The following is a 27823-nucleotide window of genomic DNA, read 5'->3' as shown; positions in this document are numbered from 1 at the left end:
TTTTTATGCTGGGCATTTAGAAGGCTAGTTGTCATTGGAGTGCTGTCTCTCAGGAAATTTTAATAGGGTTTCTTTTCTTAACAAATTTTATCTTTTCCAAGAAATAACTTCAATGGTTTAGAATGAGTTGCTGTGAAAGTTTATCTGCTTGATAAATATTTGTGAAGCTTGATAGATCCTGGAAAACTGGCAAGGCTGTGGAAGCCTTTACACTGGGTTTCAGTGGGAATATGCTCTGATCCAACACACACTGCCAAATTTCACACCAGACAGCTAAGACTGGATAGAAAAAAACCCAAAAGTAAACTAAAAATCTTTCTTATGAAAATATCAGCTGTTTGCAACATACAGATGAACACTGGATTTACCCCTAATCTGTCATTGCTCCTTTAAACTCTTAAATCACTACTAAAATGACTGTGTCTTCCCTGTAACCCTTCCATATGTCATTCAGGTCCATTGCCTCTGTGCTGTTTATTTAAGCCTACTTTGGCATGTATTTTCCCCTGACACCATTTTTACTGAGTGAGCCCAGCATAGCAGGAGTTTTGATCTCCTGGTGCCAGTTACATAACTCCTCTCTCCTTATCAAGAATTTAGGACACAGGCACATACTGCCCCAGATCCACCTCATGAAAGAGCAGCTTAATTCCCTATAGAAAATGAAAAAAAACCCAGTGTTATTGAAGATAAAACATGCAGATAGTTCTATTCCCCTGAGGATGCTTGACTGGCATAGTCAAGGCCCCTTTACTTTACAACATATAATTAAAATAGACTGGAGGTCAGCAGGTTTCTTTCCTACCCACTCCCTTTTACCGCCTCTGCTGACTTGTAGTTAGACTTTCCTCATGAAACTTTACTTTTGCTAGAGAACTTGCACAAAACTTTGAGGCAGAGCTAAGAACAGATGCTGCCACTGAAGAATCAGCCTCATACTCAAATCCCAGCAGCCTCAAAACCGAGACCATCCCAGCCCTGAGTGGGGAGACAGGGACAACAAGCCCCTTGGAACTGTGGCCTCCCATGCCACAGCTCTGCCCAACCACCCACCTGGCTGAGGGCAAATACTCCCAGGCCTCCAGAAAGGTCCAGACATCAGGACAAGGCTTCTCCCTGCTCTAGGGAGGAGTTCTGCCTGAGAGGGCAGGTTTGGACATTGTGGTGACCAACAAACTGCCCTGCAAAGTGTCAGACATGACAATTTTATGGATCACTGTAATTAAAACAGGTTCAGGTACCTCATTGCAATATTCCATTAGAAAGTGATAATCCAAAGACCTCCATTTTTGGGGTTAGGTCATACCTCAAGGTCACCAACTCCTTGCCTTGGACCTCTCCTGGGAAACAAGCACTGAGCAGAGTTCCTGGAACTGCACGGAATCTTGACTTACCTGGTGGACATCCAGCTGCTGAGGGCACGGCATGCTCAGGAGGAGCTCCTTTCTGACTCAGTGGTCTCAAAATAAGGAAACTGTCATCAGGTCCAAGAGATGACTTTGATCCAGCATCTTGCTCGGTACTTTTGTTGCAAGAGACAGGTTATTGTTACAATAGCATTTGAATACACTCTTTTGGGGCATAAAACATTGAGTACAAAGGGTCCATTTAACATCAGTGCTGAGCCTGGTGCACCAGGTCACACAAACCTTTTAGTGGGACCTTAAACAAAACAGAAGTATCACAACTTTTGTGCCCAAAGGCAGCACAGCTCAGGTTTCTCCTTGGAGTATGGGCCAATCTTTGATAAAGATGGCTCATTGAGGCTCCTCTGAAGTCACTGCAATGCAGGCTTTGCCACATTGCTCTAATAAAATGGCCAGTGAGATCTGGGGGCAAGTTCAGGGAAAGGGAAGCATCCAAGTTCTTTTTGGGTTTGTCTGCAAAATGTGACACATTAAATATTTTTCTTGTGATGATCTGCTTTCTGGCAGGCAAGTCAAAAGGATTTAGTCATTGTCCAGTAAAGCCTTCAAGCAGGAATAGCCAGGAAATCAGTGCAAGAAGGAACAAACAATCAAACAAACACAAAAACTTCCGGGATTCTCCAACCCTAAAGCAAGGTCAAGCTTATGCTCAAAATGAACCTTTCTTTTTCCCCAAACAGTATCTTGGCAAGAAGAAGTGGACATTTATAAGCACCTTTGGCTTCACTCAGATGACTTCCACTGAAGTCACCACCTTCTTCCTTTGTATGTTTGGCTACTGATGATGTGTTAATATGGGATACGTTCATCTCGTTTGCTTTGTGATCTGTCTCTGGAAGAGGCAGGTGCTGTGCATGCTAATCCAGCCAGGATAACCCCAGTGCCACAGGGCTGTGCATGCTGACCCAGCCAGGATATCCACAGCACCACAGGGCTGTGCTGGGCCCTGTCCATGGGCACCACAGGGTGACAGCAGTGACACCACAGGCACAATGCCCTACAAAGGTGAGGTCATGACCAGTTTCCCAAAACAAGCCCTCAACAAGCTGGTGCTCAGGCTGCCCCAGAGAGTTCCTAATGCTCATGGAGAGCCAGGTGAGCAGGCAGCCCCTCTGGCACGAGAAAAAAGTGAAAAATTCAGTGTCTGCTTCTGACACAGATGCACACAGACAGATTTTTATGTGCTGAGACTAGATTTCCCATTAGGACTGGGGTGTGCTGGAGCTGCTGGCCACCTGTGTCTCCTGCTGCTGCCCTGCAGCTTTTTTCAGAATACTGTGGGAGAAGAAATGCAGATGTATTTCTGGAAATTACACAGTGCTCAGGACATCTGGAACATCTTTCACCCAGCCAGCACAGCCACTGGCTTCAGCCACTTTGGTTTTCTTTCAGCACCATGGTTCAGCAGTGCTGTGACATTAAAACTGTCACTCCCACCATGGTGCTGCTGCTACCCCAGAAACCAGACAGGCTCTGGAGTCAATGGCTGCTTCCATGGGAGAACAGGTCAGCCACCCAGAGGGGACGTGCACATGTGCAGCTGCTGGGACCAGAAACACAGGGCTTGAGGCTCCAGTTCTGGGGAAAATACATCCACATCTGGCTTTATCTCAAAGCTGTTATCTGTTGGATCTCTTTCCCCTAGTCAGCAGGGGGAGAAAGTAGTGACTTTTTTTTTTACTATTTCGTAGTTACAGTCCTGTGTCTCAGAAGTGCTGCTGGGACAGTTTGAGGCCCAAAACACCCATCCATCAGCCACAGGACAAGCAGCAATCTTTAATAGCAGTAAAGCCTGAAATCCTGAGGCAGTGACAGTTGTCAAACAGCCGAATAGCCCTGCCCCACAATCCAATGTCCTGGAGAGTAACTTGATGACAGAAGTCATTTTTATATGAACTAGTGATGTACTTTCCACATCCCACATTTCAATTTGTATAGGTATCCTACAGTTAAAGCAAGAATTCTCCAGACAATATCAAGATGCTGTGGTGGCAGGACCTCAAACATACAGTACTGCCACTGCCAGGAAAAACTTGCAACAGGAACAGCCCAGCCTCACTAGAAAAGTATAATTTTTAAGAAGTGGACAAGGACTAGGCACTTTTCCAAAACAAGATGAGATATCTCAAACTCAGCTTTAGGCTTCAGAGGGCCAAGTCAGTGTGTTCTCTATAGGCTATGCTTCCTCTTTTGAAGAACAGAGTCAGATTTTACAAAGTTGCAGCAAAATTTTCTTAGGGTTATAACTGATTGGGAAAATTGCTCTGCTAGTGGTGCTCAGCAGGAAAGCAAACACCACAAGTGGACTGTTTTCCATCCCCTCACATCTTTTAACATTTTAGTGGCAGTGTCAGTAGGGAACAGGAAATCTCAGAAGTACTGAAAATAAAAACCCTACAATTCCTTCACTGCAACACACAACTGAGTCATCAGCAAAGTTTGCCCTCAGCTCAGAGCTTTCCCATTCAAATAAGCCCATTGAAACCAGCTGTGATCAGAAGGTCTTTGTCCTGCATCTAATTTACCCTGTCAAAGTGTTTCTTCCATCTGGGTCTCTGCAGGGAAGACAGTCATCTCTCTGTGATTCCACCCCTAGTCAAATCCCCTGTGCCCTACTGAAGGTGACAAAGAGAATATTTTCTGGAACATCCAACAATTAACTGGTACTGCACATTAGGAGTATCACTCAGTTCATAATATCCTCCTTCATTCCAATGTAGGTGGAAGCAGGACAGGTTTTGTCCTGCAGTGCTTGAGAAACTGTTCAAATACATTCCCTTTTCTGAACTTTTCAAGGTTCTCTGCTGTTCTGTTCATTTTTGCCATAGAAAGACACGTTTCCTGTAAATGTCTGTGAACACAAGAGGAAAATACAGACTCTTCCATGTGCCTATCTGCACCTGATCAAATCTATACTCAGTTTGGAGTAGCTCTGTTGCTATTTCTACTGCACTTCAAAAGAACAAAGCTTCTCTTCTGTCAGAAAATCATTCTGGGGAAGTGTAAGGCAAAATTATTATCTTGCATACTGCATTCCCAGCAGCCAAGCTTTGGAACAGGAAAAAGTCTAAGTTTTCTGTATAGTTTGACTGCTCAAATTACTTCTATTAATAATTTGTCAGAAGGATTTAGGATAAGCTTCTTGAAGGCATATTGATTATTTTGAACCCAGAACAGCATGCACAAGGCTGCCAAGTAAAAGTTATCCATTCAGATAATCATATTCATGAGGTCAGCAGAGGACACTAACTCTCAGTACTTTGCTTTGTTTCCACATGATCTCTTCTCCCTGGGGTGTGAGATTAGATTGGGAGGAAAACCAGTTACCTCTCATCTCTCAGCCAGGCATCAGCACTCAGTGCTGCTATGAGTCAGGTACAGATGGCAGCAACCTGAACTCACACCAGGCCACTGAGGGAGGGAATTGAAAGGACTGACCCTGATGATGTCCCTTGCTCCTCCTTTGCCTCTCTGCTGTACACCCCACCCAACAGGGGTTTATGGCACTCCTCTGTTCACAGACACCAGCACTCTGCCCTGGCCAGTGCACCAAGGAGATCAGGGCCTCTGGCAGAGTGAAGGTAGAAGGTGGATTGAGGGTTTTCCCCATGGAAAATGGCCACCACATGCATCCAGTCACACATGGCTGACATTGGGGGGCTGCCTCCCAAAATAATGAATATTACAGGACTTATCCTGGACTAAACAACTGGGACTCTGCTGCCCTTGGACCCCAAACTCCAACTCTGAGCTGACCCTGAGACACTGGGGGCTCTCCCCATGGAAAATGGCACTGTTCATGCCCAGCCACATGTGGCTGACAGTCACATGAGATTTCAAGGCACAGAGCTGGGAACAGCCAGTAGGAACTCTGGGCCCACTCCTGCCATAGTACTACTTGGAGATTCAGTGTCCCTCACTGCACTGCACCAATCAGTGCAACTTCCTGGGAGCCTGGAGCACAATCCAGGGGCTCAGGCACCCATCTGGGACAGGGGCACTCAGCTCATCATTCTGCAGGACAGCCTGCTCACGTGGCAGGGAGCAGGGCAGGCTGGCACATTTGGGATGATGCAAATGGCTCTGCCAGAGGGGCAGAAGAGAAAAGCAGAGACAGAGATAAGGGTGTTATCTCTATGGCAACTGCCAGGGAGCAGCACCGTGCTCACCGGGAGGGAAGGGAAGAAAGGGAGAGGGGAGAATAAAATGCAGAAAGCACAATCAGGAAATTGCTAACCAGGGGAAAATGGAGGTAGAGGAGGAGCAGCAAAGCCACTGTTCTGAAGGGAAAACAAAAGGCTCATGGTTTTTGCTCAAGGAGAAAGCTCTTAAGTTCCCAGCACAGGTCAGCTCTGCCAGCCTCGCCCTCTGCATCCTACAGGACACAGTCTGCTGCAGACAGGCATGGCTTCTGGCAGGCCAGCAAAAGTTCCCCATCCTCTAATAGGGAGCACCAAAAAATATGTGAGATTGAGGTAACTGCACAGGTCTGTGAGCCTGAGATGGCAGCAGTACTGGCATCATACATAATGTACATGCATAATTTAAAGCGTGAAATATTCATTTTACTCAAACCGCAGATGAATATTAAGCTCAGATAAAGATGCCAGATGGGTGGTGAATAAATTATATTCCCTTAAATGCATCTGAAACAATGTAAAATAAATATTGAAAAAATTAGCAGGCTGAAGATCATGCCCGTGGTGTACAACTTGTTTCATGTCTGCACCAGAGTACAATGAAAAGGTAGGCTGGATTAAAAGAAATCACATTTGTTCACCTTTGCCCCATCCAGGAAGGCTTCAACTGTACAGTCTGGAAGTGAAGGTGAGACATTCACTCCTTATTTCCCACAGTCACAGCACAAGTTACTCCCCACAGAAACATACTGTGTTTGCACCAGGCCTCCTGTCCCTTCTCCTCTCCCTCCTGGTTAGTCAGCAGTCATTCACACACCCTCATGATTGTCAGGAAACCAGGTTTTACAGGAAACCAATTCCTTGACTTCTCTTGACACAGGTCACAGAAAGGGCTCATTTTACCACCTTACCTGGGTATGTGGTATGGGCTCTCCAGCTTGCCTCAATTTCAGTAGCAGTGACAGAGTGGTTTGCACCACCAAACCACAATGCAAAAGCCTTAGCAAGCAGAGATATGAACAGCCCCTTCAGAGCTGGGAGGGCATTCAGGCAGCACAGAAAATCTCAGCTGCTCATGCAGAGGACAGGCTGCCAGCTCAGCAGTGGGTCAGGCTGAGAAATGTGCTTCCCCACAAAACCTAGGGTAAGGCTTCCTGGGCTGAGGTGCATCTGTGCTATGCCCAACCTCCCTCTGAGATGAAGGCAAGGAAAGCTGTTCTCCAGAGGCCATGGGAAGCAGCCAAATTCACCTGTTAGAAGCATAGGAGATGCTGCTCTCACCTTGGTGCCAGAGGAGACGGAGGCACTCAGGAAGTCACATCTCTCCATGTGACAATGGGCTGGCTCAGGTCCCCAAGCTGTGTTCTTGCTGCTGCAGCCTCCTCAGTGGCTGCTTTTTTGTGAGGGAGGGATACTACCTTTCAATGATGGACAGGCTTGGCAGGGTGTCCTCAGCTCCTCCAGAGGTTGGGAACAGGGAGGATGGTGGGGGTGAATGAGAGAGCCCTGACCACCAGCCAGCACCTCTGTGCTCCTCTTTTCCTTCTGGCAAGACTTGGGTGATGAAAGCACATCACCACACTTACTGCTGGGGACTAACTGTGCAATACCCTGCTGTGCTCACACGGCCACCCAGGTCAGCAGTACACCAGCTGACTGCCAAGTGGAGACTGACATCATCTCTTGTTGGCATCTCATTGCAGGGGTTCCATACTGTTATCTCCAATAGTAAAAGTTCCATACCTTCTTGGTGTTTCTCATGGGCAGCTCTCAGAGCACTGACTCCTCCTTCTTCACAAAGCAGCCAACCAACTCCAGTTCCCCTCTCACCCAGCCACCCCACTCTTTTATAGCACTCTGCTTCTCATTGCTTACAGCTGTAAAAGTCAGGCCTGTTCCTAATGTTTGATAATTGGCCCAGCTGCAACTCCTTAGGGGTGAGATTACTGTCTACACTATCTTTATTTCCTTTTATTTTATTCCCTACAATTCCTGCCTTGGGGATGAGCTGGGAAAGCTCACTGCCATACAGCTCAACCAAAGCATGAGGGACTGTACTGACAAAACACAGTCTCACAGGCTGGAATTTCTTTAGTTCAGTTAACTGCCCTATTCTCTCACCTTGCTGCCAGTTTTCCATTGCTCAGCTGTAGCCATCCATTAAACCAATGGGAGCTGCTACTGCACTTCAAAAGAACAAAGCTTCTCTTCTGTCAGTTCATCTACAGTCAAAGAAGCCACTTTTCCATGAAGTGAGGGTACACAGGACACCCAACTCTGGCTCACCTCCTCCACTGGAAAGTGGAACACAGTCACAAAGGCCATTTGCCATCCTCCCACAGGTTCACACAAGACACCTCACACATGTAGCCCTCAGCTCTCAGCACACCCCTGCCAGTGCAGAGCCCTTTACAGGGATGTCCCACCCACAGTGGGAATGTGCTTCAGCTGCAGGAAACCTTTGGTCTTCTGTGCTCCCCTTCAGCACAAAACTCCCACCATCATTGTGATACACGGGCAGTTCCACTGCAGCAAAGAGTAGTCACACAGAGTTTGCTGACCTGCAGCCTGTGCAGACTGGGGTGTCCATATAGAACAATCTCTGAGGAAAAAAAAAGTATGTGATCTTGTCCCAAAGGATGAGCTCAGATACCACTGTATGAAGGGACCAGGACAATTCTGTAACTGAAGCATTTTTGGGCAACCCTCATAATGTGCATCAGCACAGCGTAAGAGGAGATGTCTCTGTGGTTTCCTCTGAGATGACAGCATAGGTTCCCTTAAATGGTGGAAGCAGTTTAGATGCTGGAAACAGCTCTAAATCCCTTTCACATGATAAGTGAAACTCTTGAACTCTCTTGTATAACCTATATTTTTTCCTTCTTAAAAGAAGATTCATTGACCTGAAAGAAGGATTACTAAGTGAAAGACATTAGATTTAGGCTACCAGGCAGAAATGATTACTAATCTTATGCTTGCTTAAATTCTGCTTTCAGAAGTTTCTGTCCAATCACTCACAAAACAACCTGTATTTGAAAGACAGACTGATGTCATTAATTACCTTTATCCCTCATCAGCTCTCTGTCATCTGTCTTAAAGAAAAGCTTAACCCTGCAGTTAAAGCTTTATCTTGGACTTGGAAGCTCACAGAGGACAGGGCTGCATGGAAAAGGCAAAGAGTTGCTCTGCACTCCCGGGGAGAAGTTTGGTGCCCTGCTCTGCCACTGACCTCAGGTCCCCATCAGCCAAACTCTGCGCTGTCTCCATGTCCCTCGTGTGTCCAGGGAGCACAAGCTATCCCGCCTGATGGAGGCAGGAAGCAGAAACATGGCAGGGTGCAATACTGTTAAAACAGTAAACAGTAAAATAATGACAGTCCCAGGCACAGGAGTCCAGGAGTCTCACAGGAGCTCTTCCAGGAAAAGAGGACAAAACTCTCCCTTCCTTGAATGGGCACTACAGAAACAGAGCTTTTATGGCCTATTCCACTGCCATCTGGCACAAAGCAGGCGCTCAGCAGGGACCTCACAGGGCTGAGGCGCCTTTTCCAAGATGACATTCGCTTGCTAAAGTGCAGTGCGAGCTCAGGGGGTGCTCACCCTGCTCTGGCATCCTCCTGTGCCCGTGCATCCCCCCAGTGCTGAGCAGGGCACGTGCCAGGCCCCAGTGCCCTCTCTGCCCCTGCCCCAGGGCTGACCCTGCCTTGGCAGGAGCTCTGGCAGGGCTGTGCTCCACTCTGAGTCTCTCTGGCAGACATAATCACACAGGCAACCGCCCCAAATCCCTGTCTGACGTCTCAGCCCTTCTGGATGCCGTTAGAGGCAATTTTCCGTCCAGCCACCGGTTTTAATGGGATGTGCAGTTAAACAGATTCATCCTTTCAGCTTCACTCTGCAGAGCCTTCACTCTCCAGCTGCTGCTGCTCCTGTACCAGGGAATTAGAGTGCTCTTGGTGTTTCTCTGTTGCAGGCAGGCACATTGCTCAGAGAAGTAGCTCTTGCCAAGAAAATTGTATAATCTAGAAAGCCACCTGCTCAGCTTTTGTTCTTTGAACTCCTTACAATCAAATTCCCTTTCCCAGGAGAAGGTGCAACTGTTTTCAGTGAAGTAGGAAATAGAGGATTCATGATATGCTAGAAAAGCATTGCCAGGGAAAAGGGAAAAGGTTAATTTGCCTCACTGTGGGGGCTCAAACATGTTATGTGGGAAAGCAGAGACCCCACAGGATCCCCAGTGCTGACCTCCCTAATTTCAGGAAACTGTCCCTGTACCTACTGCAGTACCTTGCAGATTATTGTCATGTTCCCATCAGGCCAGGCTGCAATGTTAGTGCCACACAAAACAAGATGTGGCACTTCAGCTTCCTGGCAGGCCTCCATTTCCTCTCTGTCACTTTCTCTGTGACTCCTGCTTGGGACAGGAGTATTTGGCATTTACTACAGGGGTTTCTCTCAGCTGCTCCCCCCATGGCAGAGCCAGAGTCCACCTCAGGCCCCAGTACCTGGGGCAGTGAGCACAAGGGCTGTGGGACTGAAAGCCACCCCTTCTCCCTGTCCTTTGGTTTTGCAGATGTGCAAATTCATTGCATGATTCAATCATTTATTATGACAAAACTGTTCTTTGCAAACAGCAGCCACATGCAAACATCTGCCCCTATGTCTGCAGGGTAACCTGAATCCCCACCAGCTTCCCTGCATTTTCTTCTTCAAAGAACCTGACAAATGACCATAGAGATACATCACGAGACCTTGCACAAGTGTACACCTTGTGGCAAGCTGTCACAGCCAGCTCTCTTTTATGCAGATTAAAGTTTGGTTTCCCTTAAAAGGTTTCCACTATAAATACTTGTAAGACATGGCATAAAACAGTCATGTTGGGATAACTGCACAGTTAAACCAGGTGGGACAAATGGCTGCCTAAATGAAATGGCTTACCTATTTCACTGAAAATAGAGGGTTCAGCTGCCCAGGAAAACCTGCCCTGCACAAGGCCAGCAGCCCATGCCCAGAACTGCTGCTCCAGGCAGTGCTCAGGAGAAACCCTGCTCTCCCCATGGTGCTGAGATGCTGCTGTTTGTGCAGTTTCTCTGAGCCCCTTGGGCCCCTCCTGAGGAGCTCTCAGTGGCTGGAAGGTACCACACAGGGATGCAGCTGAGCCTCTCCAGGATGTGGCTCAGAGAATTGTCTGTGCTCTGTTCACCTACCAGAAAAAAGGGCAGGGCTTAGAGCTATCTGTTCCCTTAGGAACTTGGGAGAATACATGAGCTGTATTTTCCTTGCTGGACAGCTGGGATCCAAAGGCCCTATGGTGTAAAGCTTTATTTTACCCCATAAAAATTCCTCACCAGGCCTAAGCCTCCTTCCCATACACATCATTAATAAATACTATTCGGTCAATTTTCACATCCAGATTCACAAAATAATGAGAGAAATCAAAACTGATATCCTTCTGTCTTCATTAATGCTCTCATCTGACTCCACAATGGGGACTTTCATCTACCCTTAATTTGATGTCCAGTAGAAACATTTTTTCCTGTGGATATTTGTGCTCATTTGATGGTAATTATGACCTTTAAGCATTAACAAAAAAAAAAAAAAAAAAAAAAAAAAAAAAAAAATCCCAGCCAACAGCCTCCATGCACAGAATGAGACAAACCATGATGTCAGTTTTCACATATCTCTTTGAGACCTGGAGGGGGCAATTCCAACTGACTCTCAGCTACTGGTTAATTGCAATCACCTTGCTAAGAGATATCAAGTTAGAATCAGTAACTTAAGAAGACACCTGGGTTTGCCAACTCCTGGAGCCTGGATTGCAGGCAGTCACTTGCACACATCCTGCCTCAGACCCTAAATACTACAGCAGGCTTTCCAGAAATACAGGATCATCTTCTGCTTGCCCTAAGGGCCATGTGCCTCAAAGCAAGTCCAAGCCAACCTCAAACAGTTTGCAAACCTGAGCCAGTCTCATGGAGTCAGCATTTTTGGTTTACTCTGATGACATTTCAATTCCATACTCTATTCCTTCCAAAATGTTTCAGCTGATCAGACAAAGGTGCCCTGCCACACCATCAGCTGCCTGTGGGTGTTCACCTCTACATGGTTTTCATGGCCAGTGCATCAAATCCCCCAGAGTAACTCTGTTTCTACACCACAGTCTAACAGCAGTCCTGAAACAGCGCTGCCCCCTTCTCCCTCAGGAGCTGGGACAAAACACTGCTTGCCTTGGCAAGGCAGTGGGAAGCTGGGATGGGTCTCACTAGGAATCAGCAGAGCAGTTTGTGTGGATAACCAGTTACTTAAAGAGAAGATACCAGCAAAAAGTAGTTACAGCATCAGCAGGAGAAATTACAGCTTGGCTTTGCTGTGGTTCATCTGAGCCTCCTAAAAACAGCTGCACCAGGCAATCTCTGAGGGAGCTGCCACCTGCCCAGGGCAGCCCACACATCCCAGAGAAGGGTCCCTGTGATCACTGACTGGGTGCCCACCGGCCTGGCCCAAAAGCATTTCCTTCTTGCTGCTCAGATTCCATAAAAACTGGAGTCCATCAAGGAGCACACAGAAAAGGAGCAAACCAGATGTCCAAAGGGGAGTTGGTGGCACAGCTCAGCTCTAGTTGCGCTGCCCTGGCTTTGGAAACACCTTGTGCAGGAAGGCTGCTGCAAACCAGCGAAGCACAGCAGAGTCAGGGCTGGTGAATCCTGAAGGCAGAGTACATCAACACCAGCAAGCAACGGCTTTGCCAGTACCAGTATGCTCTTCAGTGCTTTGCTTCCGCCCCTCAGCACACTCACCTTCCACCTTGGAAGGACCCAGCAATGCAGCACAGCAGCAGCCCCTACTCTGCCCTGTTTGCCAGGGGCAGGAGGCAGCAGCAGCAGCTTCTCCCCCACAATGGGCACACTCATGCTGCAACTGCAAAGCTCCCCTCTCCATCCATCAGCACCATAAATAATCACAGCAGCTCCTGCTGTCCATAACTTCTATCTTGTTTATAATTGCTTTATGAGTAGCCTGTTCACCAGACACTATCTGAGGAAGCACACAAATAATTCATCTCTAGCCTCCATACGTGCTTCCAGACAAGCCAAATTAATCCTCTTTCTCCCACCTCAGTAAACCACAGGTCAGGGATGGACAAATTCCTGTAGCACCTTCTGCTGGTTACCAGACTGCTCCCTGGCCAAGCAGCCCTTTTCTGCCACTGCAGGGGCCTGATGGCTCCTCCTGGGCTCTCACCCAGTGCTCCCCCATGCACAGCCCCACACTCAACATGCCACCTCCTCTCCAAGCACACTTTTGGCCTCACATTTGCTTCCCAATTCTACTATATTCATGTCTTTCTAAATGAATGAGTCTCTGCTGTGAAACTTAACAGGGGAAAAAACTTCTAACATCATCAATAACTCAAACTTGCCTTTGGAATCATTCATTTTTCTTCCAGTTCCCAGAGGAGGTGGTGTGGACTGTGCACAGCAAACAGCTGTCAAACACAACACTGTCTCCTGCTTAAGATTTGTCTGCTGAGAATTTGTTGTCTGCGTGTTTTCTTAGAACTACTCCATGAGTATTTTCTGCAAAAGCAATTTATTCATAAAGTGTTTCAAATAATCAGGAAGAGTGTAACATCCTCATTTAAAACATGACCTGCTTGATCAAGGCCATGTTCACACAGTACTCTCTGTTGCAGAGAAACAGCTGGTGAGACAGAACTTGCATCACATTTCTGGCTGGGTCAGTCACATCTTGGTTACTGAACTCACAAAGCCCTCAACATCACTTCAAAAAGGAAACATTTTTTCAGGGACTTGCCTGAGACTGTGCAAAGGCAACCTGCCAGGACGGTGCCAGAAGAGCGTCAAAGAACACTCAGGCTTTGGACCTGTGAAACACCTCCCAGCAGGGCTCCCCAGCTGCCCTTTGCTTGGTGTGCCAATCTGGAGACAGCTTCACTGGCACCATGTTATGGTAATGATGGACTTTCATGCCTCCCTAGGGCAGGGAGAGGGGCCAAAAAGAACCAAATCCTGGTTTATAGAATGTGTACTTCACCGACTGCTGCTGAGAGATGAGCCAGGGCCACCATGCTCAGCCCCACAGCAAGTGCTGGAGACCTGCAGACACTGCTCCTGTGACCCCCTCACCTTTTTTTGTGAAGCTTCCTGAGTCAGTCCCCTGCCTGAGGCTGCTGTCTAACCCTGTAGGAGTGGGACTGATGCCAAAAAGGCTATGACCTGATGTTTTAGACTGAACAGAGAGATGGGAGAGATGGTATATCCTAAAGGAAAGCACTCTCTATGCATGCAATTATCTGATAATCCACTTTGGGAAATGAATCTCAGAAAGAGGAACAAAACTTTCACCTTCTTTGCACTGGGAAGCTGCATTAGCCCTTTAAAAACAGGGAACTAAATACATGAAAAATGATACAGAAAGCAGTGGAACAGCATGGTGCTTTAAGTCATGCCAAATTCAGGAAAGGGAGGGGAAAGGGGTCAAGCCCTGCTGGTCATGTCAGCACATGAAATTTGGTAAAAACTATTCCTGCTGATTTAAGACTAATCAGGCCTGTGAACAGCTGGACTAATTCAGCTTCTTCCCCTACTTCATGGCTGGATTCCTTCATGCATGTATGTAAGCAGCAAAATCCAAGTGAAACCTCTGCATCCATCTTTTTCTCATGGCCCCAGTGTCCCCTCACATGTGCAGGTCACACTGCAGCCCTGTGCCCCATGCTGGGACCTCTCTGAGCTGCCTGCCCCATCCCTGCTTGGGAAACATGCAGGAATTCAACACATGAGAGGTGGCTGCCCCTCTGCCACACTTGACCAAGGTGCAGTTTGGTGGGGTCAGACACACAAGCACATGGACAAGACATCCCTCTTCCCTGGAGGAACCGAGGCCCCTGGGAGTGGTGACTGTGTGGTGGCTCAGCCCTTCCCACACCTGCTGCCTCACCAGTGCTCACCAGCAGTGGAAGGATTTGGTTTGGCAGACACTAGTGTCACAGTGCTTGGTTGTCCTCCTGAGAGCAAGAACAAACTCAAAGGTTTTCCAGAAATGTGTAATTAATCTGTGCCTGGGAAGGAAAACATCATCAGTCTTATCTTACAGTCGAGAGAATGACAGAGAAAACAAATACTGTAAAGATGGAGGACTCAGTGGCAGAGTCAACTCAGGTAGATTCATTCCTGTGCTCCCTTCTGACAGACAGCTCCCCACACCAGTCCCTGAGAGCTTCTCTGATTTCCAGCTGTTCAATTACACTGTAAACAACTGCAAATGCCTGTAGCACCTTCCTGACATAACTCCCACAAAGGTGATACAGATAATACCCACCCATTCACGTGGGACATCAGGCAAATCACACCAGCACAGGGCCCAGAGAAGGCTGTTGTTCCACTGCAATAAGCCAGGCATGCCATGAAACACTTCCCAAAAAGGCCAGGCACTCAGTCCCCTCAGTGTGTTTGTTGCTGATGCTGGATATGATTTTTCCATGTGTTTGCCCTCAAGGCTGAATTTTTATTACACCAACTGGCACTTTATCATTCACTTCCATTCCCAGCGATTTCAAAGGAGCTCAGAGGAAGTGAGATGAGCTTTTGCTGCCAGCCCCTCTCTTGGTGCAGGAGGAAGGGTGGAGCTGCTCCAGCTGTGGGGTTCTGGGTGCCAGCACCATGAACAGTCCCAAGTGCCTAGGGCAATCCAGGGTGCCCCAAATTCTCTGCTCCTGTATCTTGGCACAGAATGTGTGACCTTGGCACAGGACATGACATGAATGCTAAACATGGTATGAAAGGGGTGTGTGCATGCTATGGGACTTCCATCCAGCCACTTTGGGTTCTCCTAATGATCCAGAGTGAGAGCCATGTAGTACCCCCTCTACATGTGAGCACAGAAAGAAGCCCTTCTCTCTGTAATTTCATGTTCATTTGTTCCTAACATAGAGAAGGTATTTTGCCAGCAGTTCCTGTAGACACATTAGGACAGCCCTTTGAGAAAATCAAGATATTTCTAGATTTAAATGAAGCACCAAGAGGCCAGCCACTCACCCTGCCTGAAGCAACCTCTCCCTTCTGAGAGGGATGCTTTCCAAAGGCTGATCCTTTGCAGCTGATGATGCTGGGGTAACAGTTCCCATCATCCCTAACTGTAAGCAGTGAAGGCCAAGTGTTGTTTTTGTACAAACATAACCCAAGATGGCAAAACACGAACATGTACACTTACACCATTGATGTGGGCTTTATGCCTTGCCTGAAACACAGAAGACACTTCTCCAGACCTCAGCGAAGTCTGAATACACACTCATAATCCAATGGAGAGATAAACAGAGCATTTAAGGCTGGATCTGAACAAGGACTGCAAATTTTACTGAAATGGTATTTAAGGCACCTGAGTTATAACCTTTGCCATAACACAGCTGCTGTTAGAGCAGGACCTTCTCTGAAGCAACTTACCCACTCTAACCCACCTTTATCCAGATTCATGTAAAATCACTGCAAAATCATGGGTCAAAGTTGTTTCATAGCTTTACTCTCTCAGTAATGTGCAACATGAACATAATAGTGTTATTAAGAAGTCAAAAATAACTTAACACAATAGCTATATAAGATTTTCCAATGATCAAACTTTCAGCAATTACTTTTTGTTAAGTTCAGAAAATTAGCATATTTGTTAATCAAATTAATTTAAAAAGTAGCTTTTAAAAATAAAAGCAATGCTTTAAATAAATATAGTCTTTTTATAACCATAAAACAGTCCTGTTAAAGATAACACAAATATTCCACTCAAGCACAGTACTTAAACAATTGAAATGAATGTTGTGAGCACACATGGGCCGGACATCGGGAGTGACAAGGATGCTCCGGGACATTCTGTGTCTCCTTTCCACAGCAGCACAAAGAGGCAGCCAATTCTCAGAACTTCCCTAAACACATGACATGTCTTAGGATATTTGTAACTGCTGCACAAAAATGCTGGCACCCTGTTTTTCCCCAAGCTATTTCTCTACACTACACCTGTAGCAGTTCTTCAGCCCTGCTTTTAAATCTCTAGCACAGCATGATTTCAACCACAAAAACATTAGGCCAGAGCCTGCTTGCTTCATCCAGCTGGCTCCAACATCTACTCAGAAGGTGGCAAGCAAGGCCTGACCTCTCACGCATCTTGCACTAAAGCTCACATTTTGTGAAATCTGGAAAACCTTCCTTTTAATACTGGCACCACTGGCTGTTCCAGAACAGCCTGAAGGTCACCTTCAGCGTTCATGACCACCAAAGGGTATTCACAGCTCTCCCCATAATTACAGGGCTGACTAGCTATGGTCATTACTACCCAAGTTAATGCCTATCAGCAAAGACTGTAGCTCTCTTGCAGATCTACAAGGTAGCAATGTTTTGCTGGAATAAACTAAATTAGCTAGTTCTTACGTTAGTATGTGTTGTCTGGGTGTATCCTGAAGAGCAGTTTGCTAAATTCAGCAAAAAATACACCTCAAATCTACTGCTAATCTACTTAGCAACTCTGATCATTTCATATCCTGTTTACTTGGCTGTAATTGTTCACTAAAAATCACCTTCAGGGTCTGCAGCAAACCACCAGCTTTGTCCTCACAAAAACAGCTGTCAGTGAAATTTGTTGTGGTTTGTCTGTTTGTTTGAACAGTGTAACAGTAATATAACCTATAAGTAAAATGATAAAAGCTGGAGAGTAAAGTAAAGCCCAAAACTGATACAAGTGCTCTCAATTTGTTTTGATCTTCAGAATGAATAAGCCTAGGCAAAGATGACAAAGGAATAGATTAGCAAATGGCTAATGCAATGCATGAAGGGGTGTCTACAGGATTTGCATGTGCACACACACACACGCACTTGCATACAGACAGCTTGGCTTCATTAGAAATCTCACTACCAGAGTTTAACTTGGATAAATTAACTGCATTAAAATACTGACATTGTGAGGATTTTAATACTATCACACCCTGTAGAGGGCACTCCTGCGTGAATTTTTAAATGCTTTAAAAAAATAGTTTAGACTTATTGAAATCTGTGACAAATGTGGCAGCTCTCCCTCTCTCACAGCCTCCCATTCTCATCTCCAGTATCCTTCTCCTGTATTGCCTCCAGGCCCCGCTTTGCCTTGGCATCTGCCTGCCCGCTCCCAGCTTTGCTCAGTCCGCACGACAGGCACGCCAGCTGGATCTGCTTCATGTTCTCCAGGGCTTCGTTCTTGGCGTTCTTCAGGAGATCTCCTTGGCCCTGGGGATGCACAGACATGCAGGAGAGAGTCAGGGATTGCACACATCGCTCAGGACCAAAAGCAGCAGTACTGCTCCCGTGTCCCTACAGGTCCCATCTCAAACCATCTCTGCCCCCTGGAAATGGGACTGAAGCCCCTCCTGCAGCTTGGTGCCAGCGCAGTGAGGAAGGCAGCAGCCAGCACTGGAGAGGCTGGGATGGGCACCAGACTCCTCCCACGTGCATGCCACCAGCCTTGGGAGGTAATTTCACCCTGAACAGAAGGAGGCTGCAGGAGAAGGCATTTCCTCTTCCACAGTCAACAGCAAGGTCCTGCCAGGGCCAGGGCAGTGATGGCACATGGCACCCCTCTCCCCAGGCCACTGCTCCCTGGCATCACATCCCCCATGGCAATTGGCTGTGTGTTCCCAGCCAGGGGCCCCTCAGGAGCTGAGAGACCTTGATAACCCACCCCTCCTTCCACCTGGACTTGACACCCAGCCTGGGGCCCTCCTTGAGCAGGGCAGGCAAAGTTGTGCCCATATGAAACACATCATCCCATAGCATTCCAGTGAAGCCTTCTGAACCATTTTGTTTGGGACCTTCAAGAAGGCAAGTGGGAATGAACACACTGCTTCTGTATCTTCTCAGAGCCTGTAAACGTGAGGTGACTAACAGGAGATCAATCAAATTTGTAACAATCAGGAAAACTGTGTTACATGAAATTTGTATTAAGGAGTTGGGGTTCAGAAATGGCAAAATGAATATTTATGCAATATTGATATCTCAAGTGCTGTGAAGCAACAAGGTTCTGGAGCTACAGGATACAAATAAATAAAAGCCAGGAGATGCATCTGGTTATTAAAACTCAGTATCAGTAAGAACTTGAGCTCCTCTTCTCCTAATGTCACCCCAAGCACAGCTTGCAGTACAGCACAGCTGTACTGGTTACACTCATGAGGAATTCCTCCACTGACTGAAATGTCACACTCAGATCCCTGCCACCCAGCCTGACCACCTGCAAATCACAGGTACTTTGGTGGCCTCACAGGACACAAGAGACACTTCAGCAGCACCTTGGACTCACTGGAGGGGTGACAGATCACTTCCCCTCCTTGGGTTCTCCAAACCAATCAGATGGGTTGGATGAGTCACAGTGTGACACCTTCCAGCAGCAGGAGCATCTCTGCTCTCCCTTTCCCCAGAGCCAAAAGGAAGGATTTATCCTACAGTGATGAGCACAGTTCCCTTTTTGCCAGTGCCTGGCACTGGACTCACAGGGTCTGAACCCCTGCACACAGTGTTCACAAGAAAGGAACAATGGTGGCTTGCAAGGCTGCAGCACTGGTAAACACCACGTGGGACACCACGTCATCCAGGGACAGCAGCCTGTGCCTGAGAACACGATTGCCTCATCTCCTGGTGTCACAAATTTGTCCCTGCTGAACGATGCAAATCACCATCCAGATGCTGGGAATACAACTCAGTGTGAGAATAACAAAAAGCACTGGGACTATGTGAACAGTTCTGTGCTATTTGCTGTGAAGCTCTTTTGAAGGGATTTGTGTCTCAGCAGCATGACAGATCTGGGAATACACAGACAAAGAGCTTGGGATCCAGTCAGCAGGCACAATGTGAAAAAACAAAACAAGAATAAATTATGCAGCAGATATTTTTCATAGCTCTGAACTTACTTCTATGTCAGAGGTTTTGCTTATGGTTAAAGACAGTAGGCAGGAATTCAAGAGCCCAGGGCTGCCTGGCACACCCAGCCCACCTTGGTGTCCCCTCCCTGTCTGCAAATGGCACAGGAATAGTGGCAGTGTGTAGTGACAGAGACAACTCCAACAAATGAACAAAGTACCTATCATTAACAACATGATAATGTTACCAGAATGGGTTCTCAATCTATCTCCTCAATACATCTTCCATCTCTTCAAACTGCACAAATGCAGTTTTAAATAGTTTGGGTTTAGGATGAAATACCTCTGGCTACTACTTCTTATGCACACAGGACCAAGGACACTAAAGGCTTCACCATCAAACAGGGAAAAATCAGTGTGACCATGCTTTGCAGCCTTAACCTCTCCAAACCAAAACCTGGCACTGTGTGTGCATGTCCAAGAACAGAAAAATCTCCTCAGTGCAAGAAGCAACCCCTTTGCAGGGTGAGGTCAAAGCTTGGAAATGTTCCTCAGGGTGGCCCACAAACTGTGTTTGTCCAGGGACTGGGACACACGTGGACAGACACTATTTGGGATTAGATGCACTGCCTGGGGACAGCAGCCCGAGTCTGCCCTGCCAAGACTCTCACCTGAAGTCTGCAGAAGCCAAGGGACTTCACACCCCACGTGAAAGAGCCAAGCCACCCACTGTCCCTTATACATATTCTGATTTCACATTTGAGTAAACAGGCAGTTCAGATTACAGATTTTGTCTGAGGCAATGCACAATATGTCTTTGGGTTCCAAGAGGAAACACATGCCTGAGCATACTTCCAATATTTTGAAGACATTCTTATTTTACAGTGATCTAAAAACAGAAGTGGACTTATCAAAATAGTGCAATTCCATTCATGTACAGACCAATTGATTTGTCTTAGTCTCCTTGTGCTTTTCATTTTTAAACAGCTGGTTCCTTTGAGCAATACGAAGAAGCAAAAATTATTTTGAATCATCTGTCATGAGAAAATTAACGACAAAGTAGCCCTCTCTGACAGAGCTGTCATAATTCTAGAGACACATAAAAAAAAAATCTGTGTGCAATGCTCCGTTTGAAGAGCCATCTGTTTGCTTTGAAAACTGGCTGTGAGCATAATCCACTTAAGAAGAATGTCAGCAAAATTGTGTCAACACCTTAACAAACTAAATACTGGATAGAAGCTAGAGTAAACTTTACAAGCATGATTGCATTGAAACAACCTTCACAGACCAGTCTGTGAGCATCTCTGTGCACAGAACCATCCTGCTCACACTTACAAACAAAGCCTCTCTCCTTCAGACAAGGAGAGACCATGACACTCCACCTCAGCATCTATCCATCTATCTCCCTTCTGCTACTGGTATCATCAGCCTTTCTGAAAATAAAAACTCATGAGAAAGTTTAAACTTTGGCAGGACAGTGAATTAAGCCAGAAGAGACTAATCAAGTGTTCTAACAAAAACTGATCAAGGGGCCATTTTCATTTTGCCTTGGGAACATTAAAAGTCAGGTTTCATACACCTAACTACACCTAACTGCAGAGCCTCAGCACAAATTAACATTACAGGACAAATAATGCAGCTTGTCAAGCAACTGCAAGATTCTAAGTCTTTACCTTAACAGGTTAATATAGCTTAGAAAACCCATCATCTGACATGGCTTTAAATATTGTTCAGTTCTTGTGACAAGCCATGAAAGGCTTTAAGAAGCACAAGTAGCTCTAGACAGACACTGGCAATGGCTACAGATGGGACAAATTCCATGTAGTTGTAGGTTCAGTTGGTTTTTTTTCAAATCAAATACCAAAGTTTTTGAGTCAAGATGACAGCTCTAAATCCAACAGCAACTCACTCTGGGGCTGGGGAAATGAAAGCTGAGATTGGTCAGTGGCACCACTTTGTGTTCAACTTCACAATATTATTTATTTCTACACATTGCATGTATATTTCTACGAAAATATAAATATATGGGCATGTACACTAATAATGACTGTTTCTGTGATTTCTAGGAAACACCTGCAACACAGAGGCCAGGCTGTGGCACCCCCAAGGGCAAGAGTGGGCCCATGCAGGAGTGAACTGCACTGCCAGGTGCCCACACGAACACCTTGCACTGCTCCTGGTGAAGCAGAAAATCCCACACTGTTCATTGGGGCTTTCCTGGCGTTCCAAACTGGCTGTGTTTGCAGGGAGGCTGAGGCAGTAGCTGTGAAAGCCATTTTCTAATCTGCTGCTTGCTAAAGCAGACAGCAGCTTATCTCCTGAGCAGACACATTCTCTGACAACACATTATGGGAGCTTTTCTCTCCAATCCTCAAGGGCTGAGTAAATACAAACAAATAACAGAGGCTTTAACACCCATCCCACATCACGCTCATGATATTACTGTTATTTTTTAACTTATTCTCAAAGAGCCAAGCTCTTTCATTACTATTTAATCACCAAGTAAAATCTCCAGAGGATGCCAGTGGATGCCAGCGGGTGGCTGAAAAAGCCAGACACAGTCAAATGAAACAGCCACTCCACATTTCAGAGGCAACACAGGCACAGCAACAGCACTGACAATCTGTGCCAAGGGACTCCAAATGCTGGAGAGCTGCTCTCACATTGGGATACTCTGTGTGGAGGCAGCATTTACTGCAAGGGGTGCATTTTCAAAGTGTCATAGTAGGACTAATTGTGTTTAATATTAATAAGGAGGCACACAATTAAATGATTGCATATGGCTTTGAAAATGTAATCTTGGGTAGGAAATCATTAATGAAAAGATCAGACTGTTATGTTAAACTTATTACAAAAAGCAGATATTTTTCCATGCATCCTTCAAAGCTAAATGTGGGAACAATTGATTTGAATTTGATTATGATACATTCACATTTCAGAACAGACTACTCCAAAAACATAGTGTTGCTGAATCAGTGCAGACTGTAAAAACCCACCCTTTTCATTATTACTGCAGAGAGTTTGTCAACAGCTTTGCTTTATTGTCTGTGACAGAGATCAGAATGCACATCCTGGCATGAAAAATTACTGTACACAAAGATTAGACACAAAGCTATAATCACTTCTCACACGCTGAAAATAAAAGATTGCAAAAATGAGTTACACCACAGAAAAAGCAGAGTCCAAATGTAACTTGCCAATTTATCTTTAAACCCTTGCACAGCAGAAATTCACTTCCTAACAGGAAAATAAAAAGGCCACAAATATAAAAGATGGCACTTAAATGGCATTCTTTGTGCTACTGGTTTATCATTTAAGGTCTGGGTTTTGGACACATCTGCTCACTTACCCATTTTAAACCAAATGCAAGAGCTTATTTCTACCTGGCTGAAAGCAGCAACAACTTTGACACTGAATAAATCAGGTGATCAGACCGAGTGCTCACTGGGGCCTGAGTCATCACATTTTGCAGGATGTGCTGGTGATTTCAGACATCAAACTGAGCATTTCATTTTGGTATATCAGCATGTTACTGACAACCAGAGACCTTCTCTCCCATTTCCCAAAGTAGGGTCTAGCAAAAATTTGCAAGAAGGAAACAACTGGGAATCAATTATATCACACAGAGAACAGATCTGAGAACTATGGAAAAGAAAACATCCACCTAGGGAAAGGCAGTCCCCATTACATATAAAGTGCTAAATCTCTGTAAGCAAGAGCAGCAAAGCATAACTGCTGTGGAATAGATTATTGTGTGCAGTTTTGACACAAGGTTACACAAAGAAAACCAAATGAAATTATCTAAGGTTGTGCCAAGCACCAAGGTCAGAGCTCTAGGGCTGAGCTGCTCAATGCAGTGTAGCCAGCAGCTGGGACACCTAGGAGAACAAGGCTGAGGATGATGACAGAGAGGAGGAGATGGATAGTTAACAGGAACTATCTCCTACTAATTCTGCATCTAACCCAAATTATTCCTCATATTACCTTTTCTCCATTTACTTCATGAATCAGCCATATGGATGCTGGCTCCAGGCTTTCCTGCCTGTCATTGCATTGCACAGGGTAGGAACCCAAGCTCCTTCTCCTGGGAAAAGCACCAGGAAGCACAGAACCAACCCTGGCTGCTCTGTACATCCCAACTGGCTTACTCCTTACTCAGGGGAAAAAATCCCATTTGCACCTGATATTTGCACTAGTCTCAAAGACAAAACCACACCTGCAAGAAGCACTCAAGGCCTTGAGGGCACTCACTGCCTCACCAAGACACTCAGCCCTAAGGTGACACATCCCAGCAGCCTCCTGCCAGCAAGCACCTAACCTAAGGACAACTGCTGGGACAAGAGCTAAGGAGCAGCCATCTCTGCCAGTACCATTTACAAGGCACAGTCTCTTTTTCAGTGCAGCCAGCTGTAAGGGAGAGAGGACAACACCAGCATTACTCCAGGTGGCTGGGAAAATTCACAAGGCAACTCTGAAACAATTTGGTCCCATATAAAAGCAGAAAGGTCTTTTAGTAGTTCAAGGGAAAATGGGCAGGAATCTTGGATTATGGCACCATTCAGCAATGGCTTGCCCTAAGACCCAGCAGGATCCAGCGGATCAGCCTGGTCCCCTTTGAGACAAGATCTCTCTAGGTGTTCAGCTACCACAGCAAAGGGACACAGAGGAAGTTAATAACAATTAATAAATACATGAAAATAAATAGAATTAATAAATGAATAAATAAATAAATAAATAGATAATCAGCAAAGGAAGCAGAAATTAGAATGGCCCTAGTTTGTAACACAGACCAAACGTTCACCTCACGTGTGGCTCGGATGCCATTACACAGCATGGGCTGCACACACCCAGGGGATATGTGACTGCAGGTGGGCAGTCTGACCCAGGGATGGGGCCTGATGCTAACCATGTAAATGGGGTGTGTTAAAAACAATATTCAGGCTACCTGAAAACCAGTTCCATCTGATTTTAGTTACTTTTATTTAAACTCCCAAACCAGACCAATCTGACAGTTGCTCAGTATTAGGCCATCCCATGCAAAACCCAAAACTTTTACTCTGATTTAATTTGCCATTTGGCTCTCACCCCAAAGGTCTGCATTGGGGAGGATGACCTAGAGGGATTTCCAGAGCTGTTCTGCATGAGCCTGATTAGTTTTCTAGGAGGCTGGTGACACTCCACCACACTGGGCAAGGCTCCCCAGTTATTACAGAAGTGCCAGTCCACCACTTGTATGTTCCCAAATTATGTGGCACAGCCAAACACAGCCCCGAGAGCAGCCTGGGATGTGGAGCTGAACAAACAAGGAGAACCTCAATGAGAACAATCAGGCAACTACCAAAGAAGCAAATACTTAGAAAACCTTCTGATTCTGGCTGCTGGCCTTGCCAGCATGAGGATATCACTGCTTTGTGCAGCCATGGCAACTTAGGAAAGAGGGTCTATATTTGTAATTCTCTCACAGGATTTGCCTAACAAGACAAAAGCGAAGGACATATATGGCCAGCTTGCTCTCAAACTCAGCTGAGTGCCTCCCCAAACCCTTGATCAAAGCCTGACAAGGAATTAACACCAAGCATTTGTTTGAACACCTAAGTGGCAAAAGCACTCATGCTACAGTCTTCCCTACTGATCTTAAAAAAGAGCTCTTCACTGAAATCCAGGGGCTCTTGCAAATCAATTGCACTGTGTGACTGCTAATTTATTCCTTTGAGCAGACATTTTATGTATATAAAAAAGTGGTTTTTTATTTTTGTTTTTTAAATAAATGCCTATGCTTCTGTCTCACATGGGCATTTAAATTAAATTATGTTGTATCAGGCTGTCAAAAGCAATGAATGTGAACGTTGACTGTAACTGTGCTGCAGCAGGAATTTGCTTTCAGAAATAATGCCATTAATTTGATGTTAGCCATGTGCTGAGCAGTTCAGCTGCCTGTGTCTCTCAGGCACTATGTCAGGCAGACAGTTTGCAAGAACAGCCACAAATGTACAGACTCTTGCTGTCAACCCCTCCATGCTAGGAACCTGCCTTTTTTTCTGGTGATAGGTTTAAAATCATAGGCTTGGCTGGAAGCCCAGAAGTGCACAACTAATACTAAGAAAACCCCACATCTCTGAAGAAATTTGGGTACTGTTTATTTTGATACACAGCCATGAAATGAAAATTGAAGCTGTACATCCAGGCATTTATTTTTTAGTTCCCCTTTCATCACAAAACCCAATTGCTCACAGGTACCAGTATCAGCACTAACTGGTAACTCCTGTAAGGACCAGAGAGTCCCAGAAAAACAAAACAAGGGGAATAAAGATGAGGCAGAAAGTGCACAATTTTTTTGGATTTGATTTTTCTGAGTAAATAGACCAGCTGCAGGAAAAGAGATGTTTTACAGCTAATGAAAGACCTGTGAAAGGCAAAAAGGCAATCCCCAAGCAAAACATTTGGCTGGCACCCTTTGTTCCCTGGCGCCCTCTGTGCTCTCAGATGCACAGGCTACAAGCACACAGTTAACACCAAAATCATGTCCTTCATCACAAGGTAGCCAGCAAAATGTCCCTTAAGTTCATCAGAGCCTGGAAAGGGTTTAGTGGCTAACTCTGAGCTGATTCTGTTTTGACTGAAGACAACATGCACCTGGTGCTGGTTTGGGTTTGTTTTAGGAGGGAGGGAGTGTTGCAGCAACGTCACACAAACAGTCACTGCTCTCCTTTCAATTGCTGGAGATAACCAGCTTTAAAAATACCTGCAGCTGTGCTTAATGCTAACTGAAATAATCTAATCAAGATGAAATCAAATTGTGCCAGTCAGAGCAGATTGTTTGTGGAGAGAGCACCTTCAGCACTGCTGCCACATGCAGCTCCCAAGGCTCTGCTCCTTTCTGCCTGCCACAAGCACCAGTGCCTTAGCAACCATGTGGTTTGCAAATGCTGCTGGTGCCATGGCTGCTGGCCAACACCACCAGCTGACTGGGCCATGGGAATCTGCAGAAGCCATCCAAGCTCCCTATTCCTACTCCCCCAGATGAGACAAGGCACCCCCCTCCTCCCCTTCATGCCTGAAGCTGTGGGCAGCCAGCTTCTAATCAGTTCACAAGCAGCACAGGCCACAAACAACTTTATGCTGATGCAGAAAGCTTTAAGCTGAGACAAAAGCCTCCAAATTACATGAAGGTTTAAGTGCAAAAAGAAAAAAACAGCACAAACCACTGTCTAAGTACTAGGAGGGAACAGGTTTTTATAGAATCCCTGAGCAAATGCTCTGACTTGCTTCATCCCTGTCCAAGGGTCAGCCCTGTCATTCTGGCGCCCTGTAGTCAAAGGTTTGCTGGTGAGACTGGACAGTGAGCTCAGTAAAAGCAGAGCTGAGCAAGTCTCTGTTCATGTTGTGCCTGCCATGGTTAAAGAGGCTCCTGTGGGCCTTACAGGGCTTGTTTCCCCTGGGAGAACTCCAGCCCTGCCTTCCCAGTGCAGATGTGACATCAAGCACAAACAGGAGCAGATAGGGTTATTTTTGTAAGCAGAACACTGACTGACCCAGCAGGCAGAGAGCTACTGAAAGGAAGCAACTGAGAGGGGAGGAGAAAATCAGCAGGGGTCAGAAACAGGCCTGGGTGGAAGTGAGAAATCTGTTTCTGTTTTTTAGAAGTATGGGAATTGGAACACAGGAAATTGAGTGAGCCAAGCACAAAAATTAGTGGTGCAAGATAGGGGTAGTATTCATTTACAAATTCACTGCCCCAATATGTCAATGAGGGAAACTGAACAAGCATAATTTACAATCCATTACAATACCATGCCACAGAAAATATGAGGCTTTTCAACCAAACTGAACTCAGTGTTTAAGCCATTACTACAGATGGCTGTTATAACAGCTCCACAGTTACTGGGGAGGGTTGGAGAATCTGAGTTTAGACTATCCAGCATCAGACCACTGAGCTACCCTCCAAAGGAAACTGTCCTGCTGCTGCTGGCAGCCTCCAGTCCCAGCCCGTTTATCCCAGACTGCTAAATTAGGCTGCTCAGGTTGTTCAATTACCACCACTACCAATGTCTGAAAAGGTAAAAAAAAAGCTCTTTTTTTGCTGTTCTGTGCCTTCATGTGGCTCAGCTCCTCCCCACTGCTACATACATCAGCATCCCTAGGTCACCAGCCAATGGAGTGGGAAGCCAGGGAACAGAGTGAGAACTTAGCTGCAATTATCACCTCTATTATTACTATTCAGAGCAATCACAGCCTATCAGTCAGGCTCTTCCTGCCAATACCAGACCTATATCTTATCTGTAGCACAGAGGGTACTGGAGAAAAGAGCTACTAAATATGCATTTTTAACTTACTCCTCTAAGTCTGACTGCTCTCATATAATCGCCTTTCTGACAT

At 46.0% G+C, this 27823-nt stretch overlaps 1 protein-coding gene across 1 annotated transcript in view; it reads right to left on the bottom strand.

Annotated features, from left to right (window-relative positions):
* Window positions 1–16079: 16079 nt before the first annotated feature.
* PLCL1 (phospholipase C like 1 (inactive)) overlaps window positions 16080–27823 on the bottom strand; it is a 179568-nt gene continuing 167824 nt past the window's right edge. Inside the window, exon 6 of the mRNA XM_058809274.1 lies at window positions 16080–17825. Coding sequence (XP_058665257.1) covers window positions 17643–17825 — 183 coding nt within the window. The 3' untranslated portion in view covers window positions 16080–17642. The remainder of the gene's footprint in view (window positions 17826–27823) is intronic.

Source organism: Ammospiza caudacuta, chromosome 8, assembly GCF_027887145.1.
Source record: "Ammospiza caudacuta isolate bAmmCau1 chromosome 8, bAmmCau1.pri, whole genome shotgun sequence".
Lineage (NCBI taxonomy): Eukaryota > Metazoa > Chordata > Aves > Passeriformes > Passerellidae > Ammospiza > Ammospiza caudacuta.
Note: the sequence above shows the minus strand (reverse complement) of the source record. Positions and strands in the feature narration are given on the sequence as shown.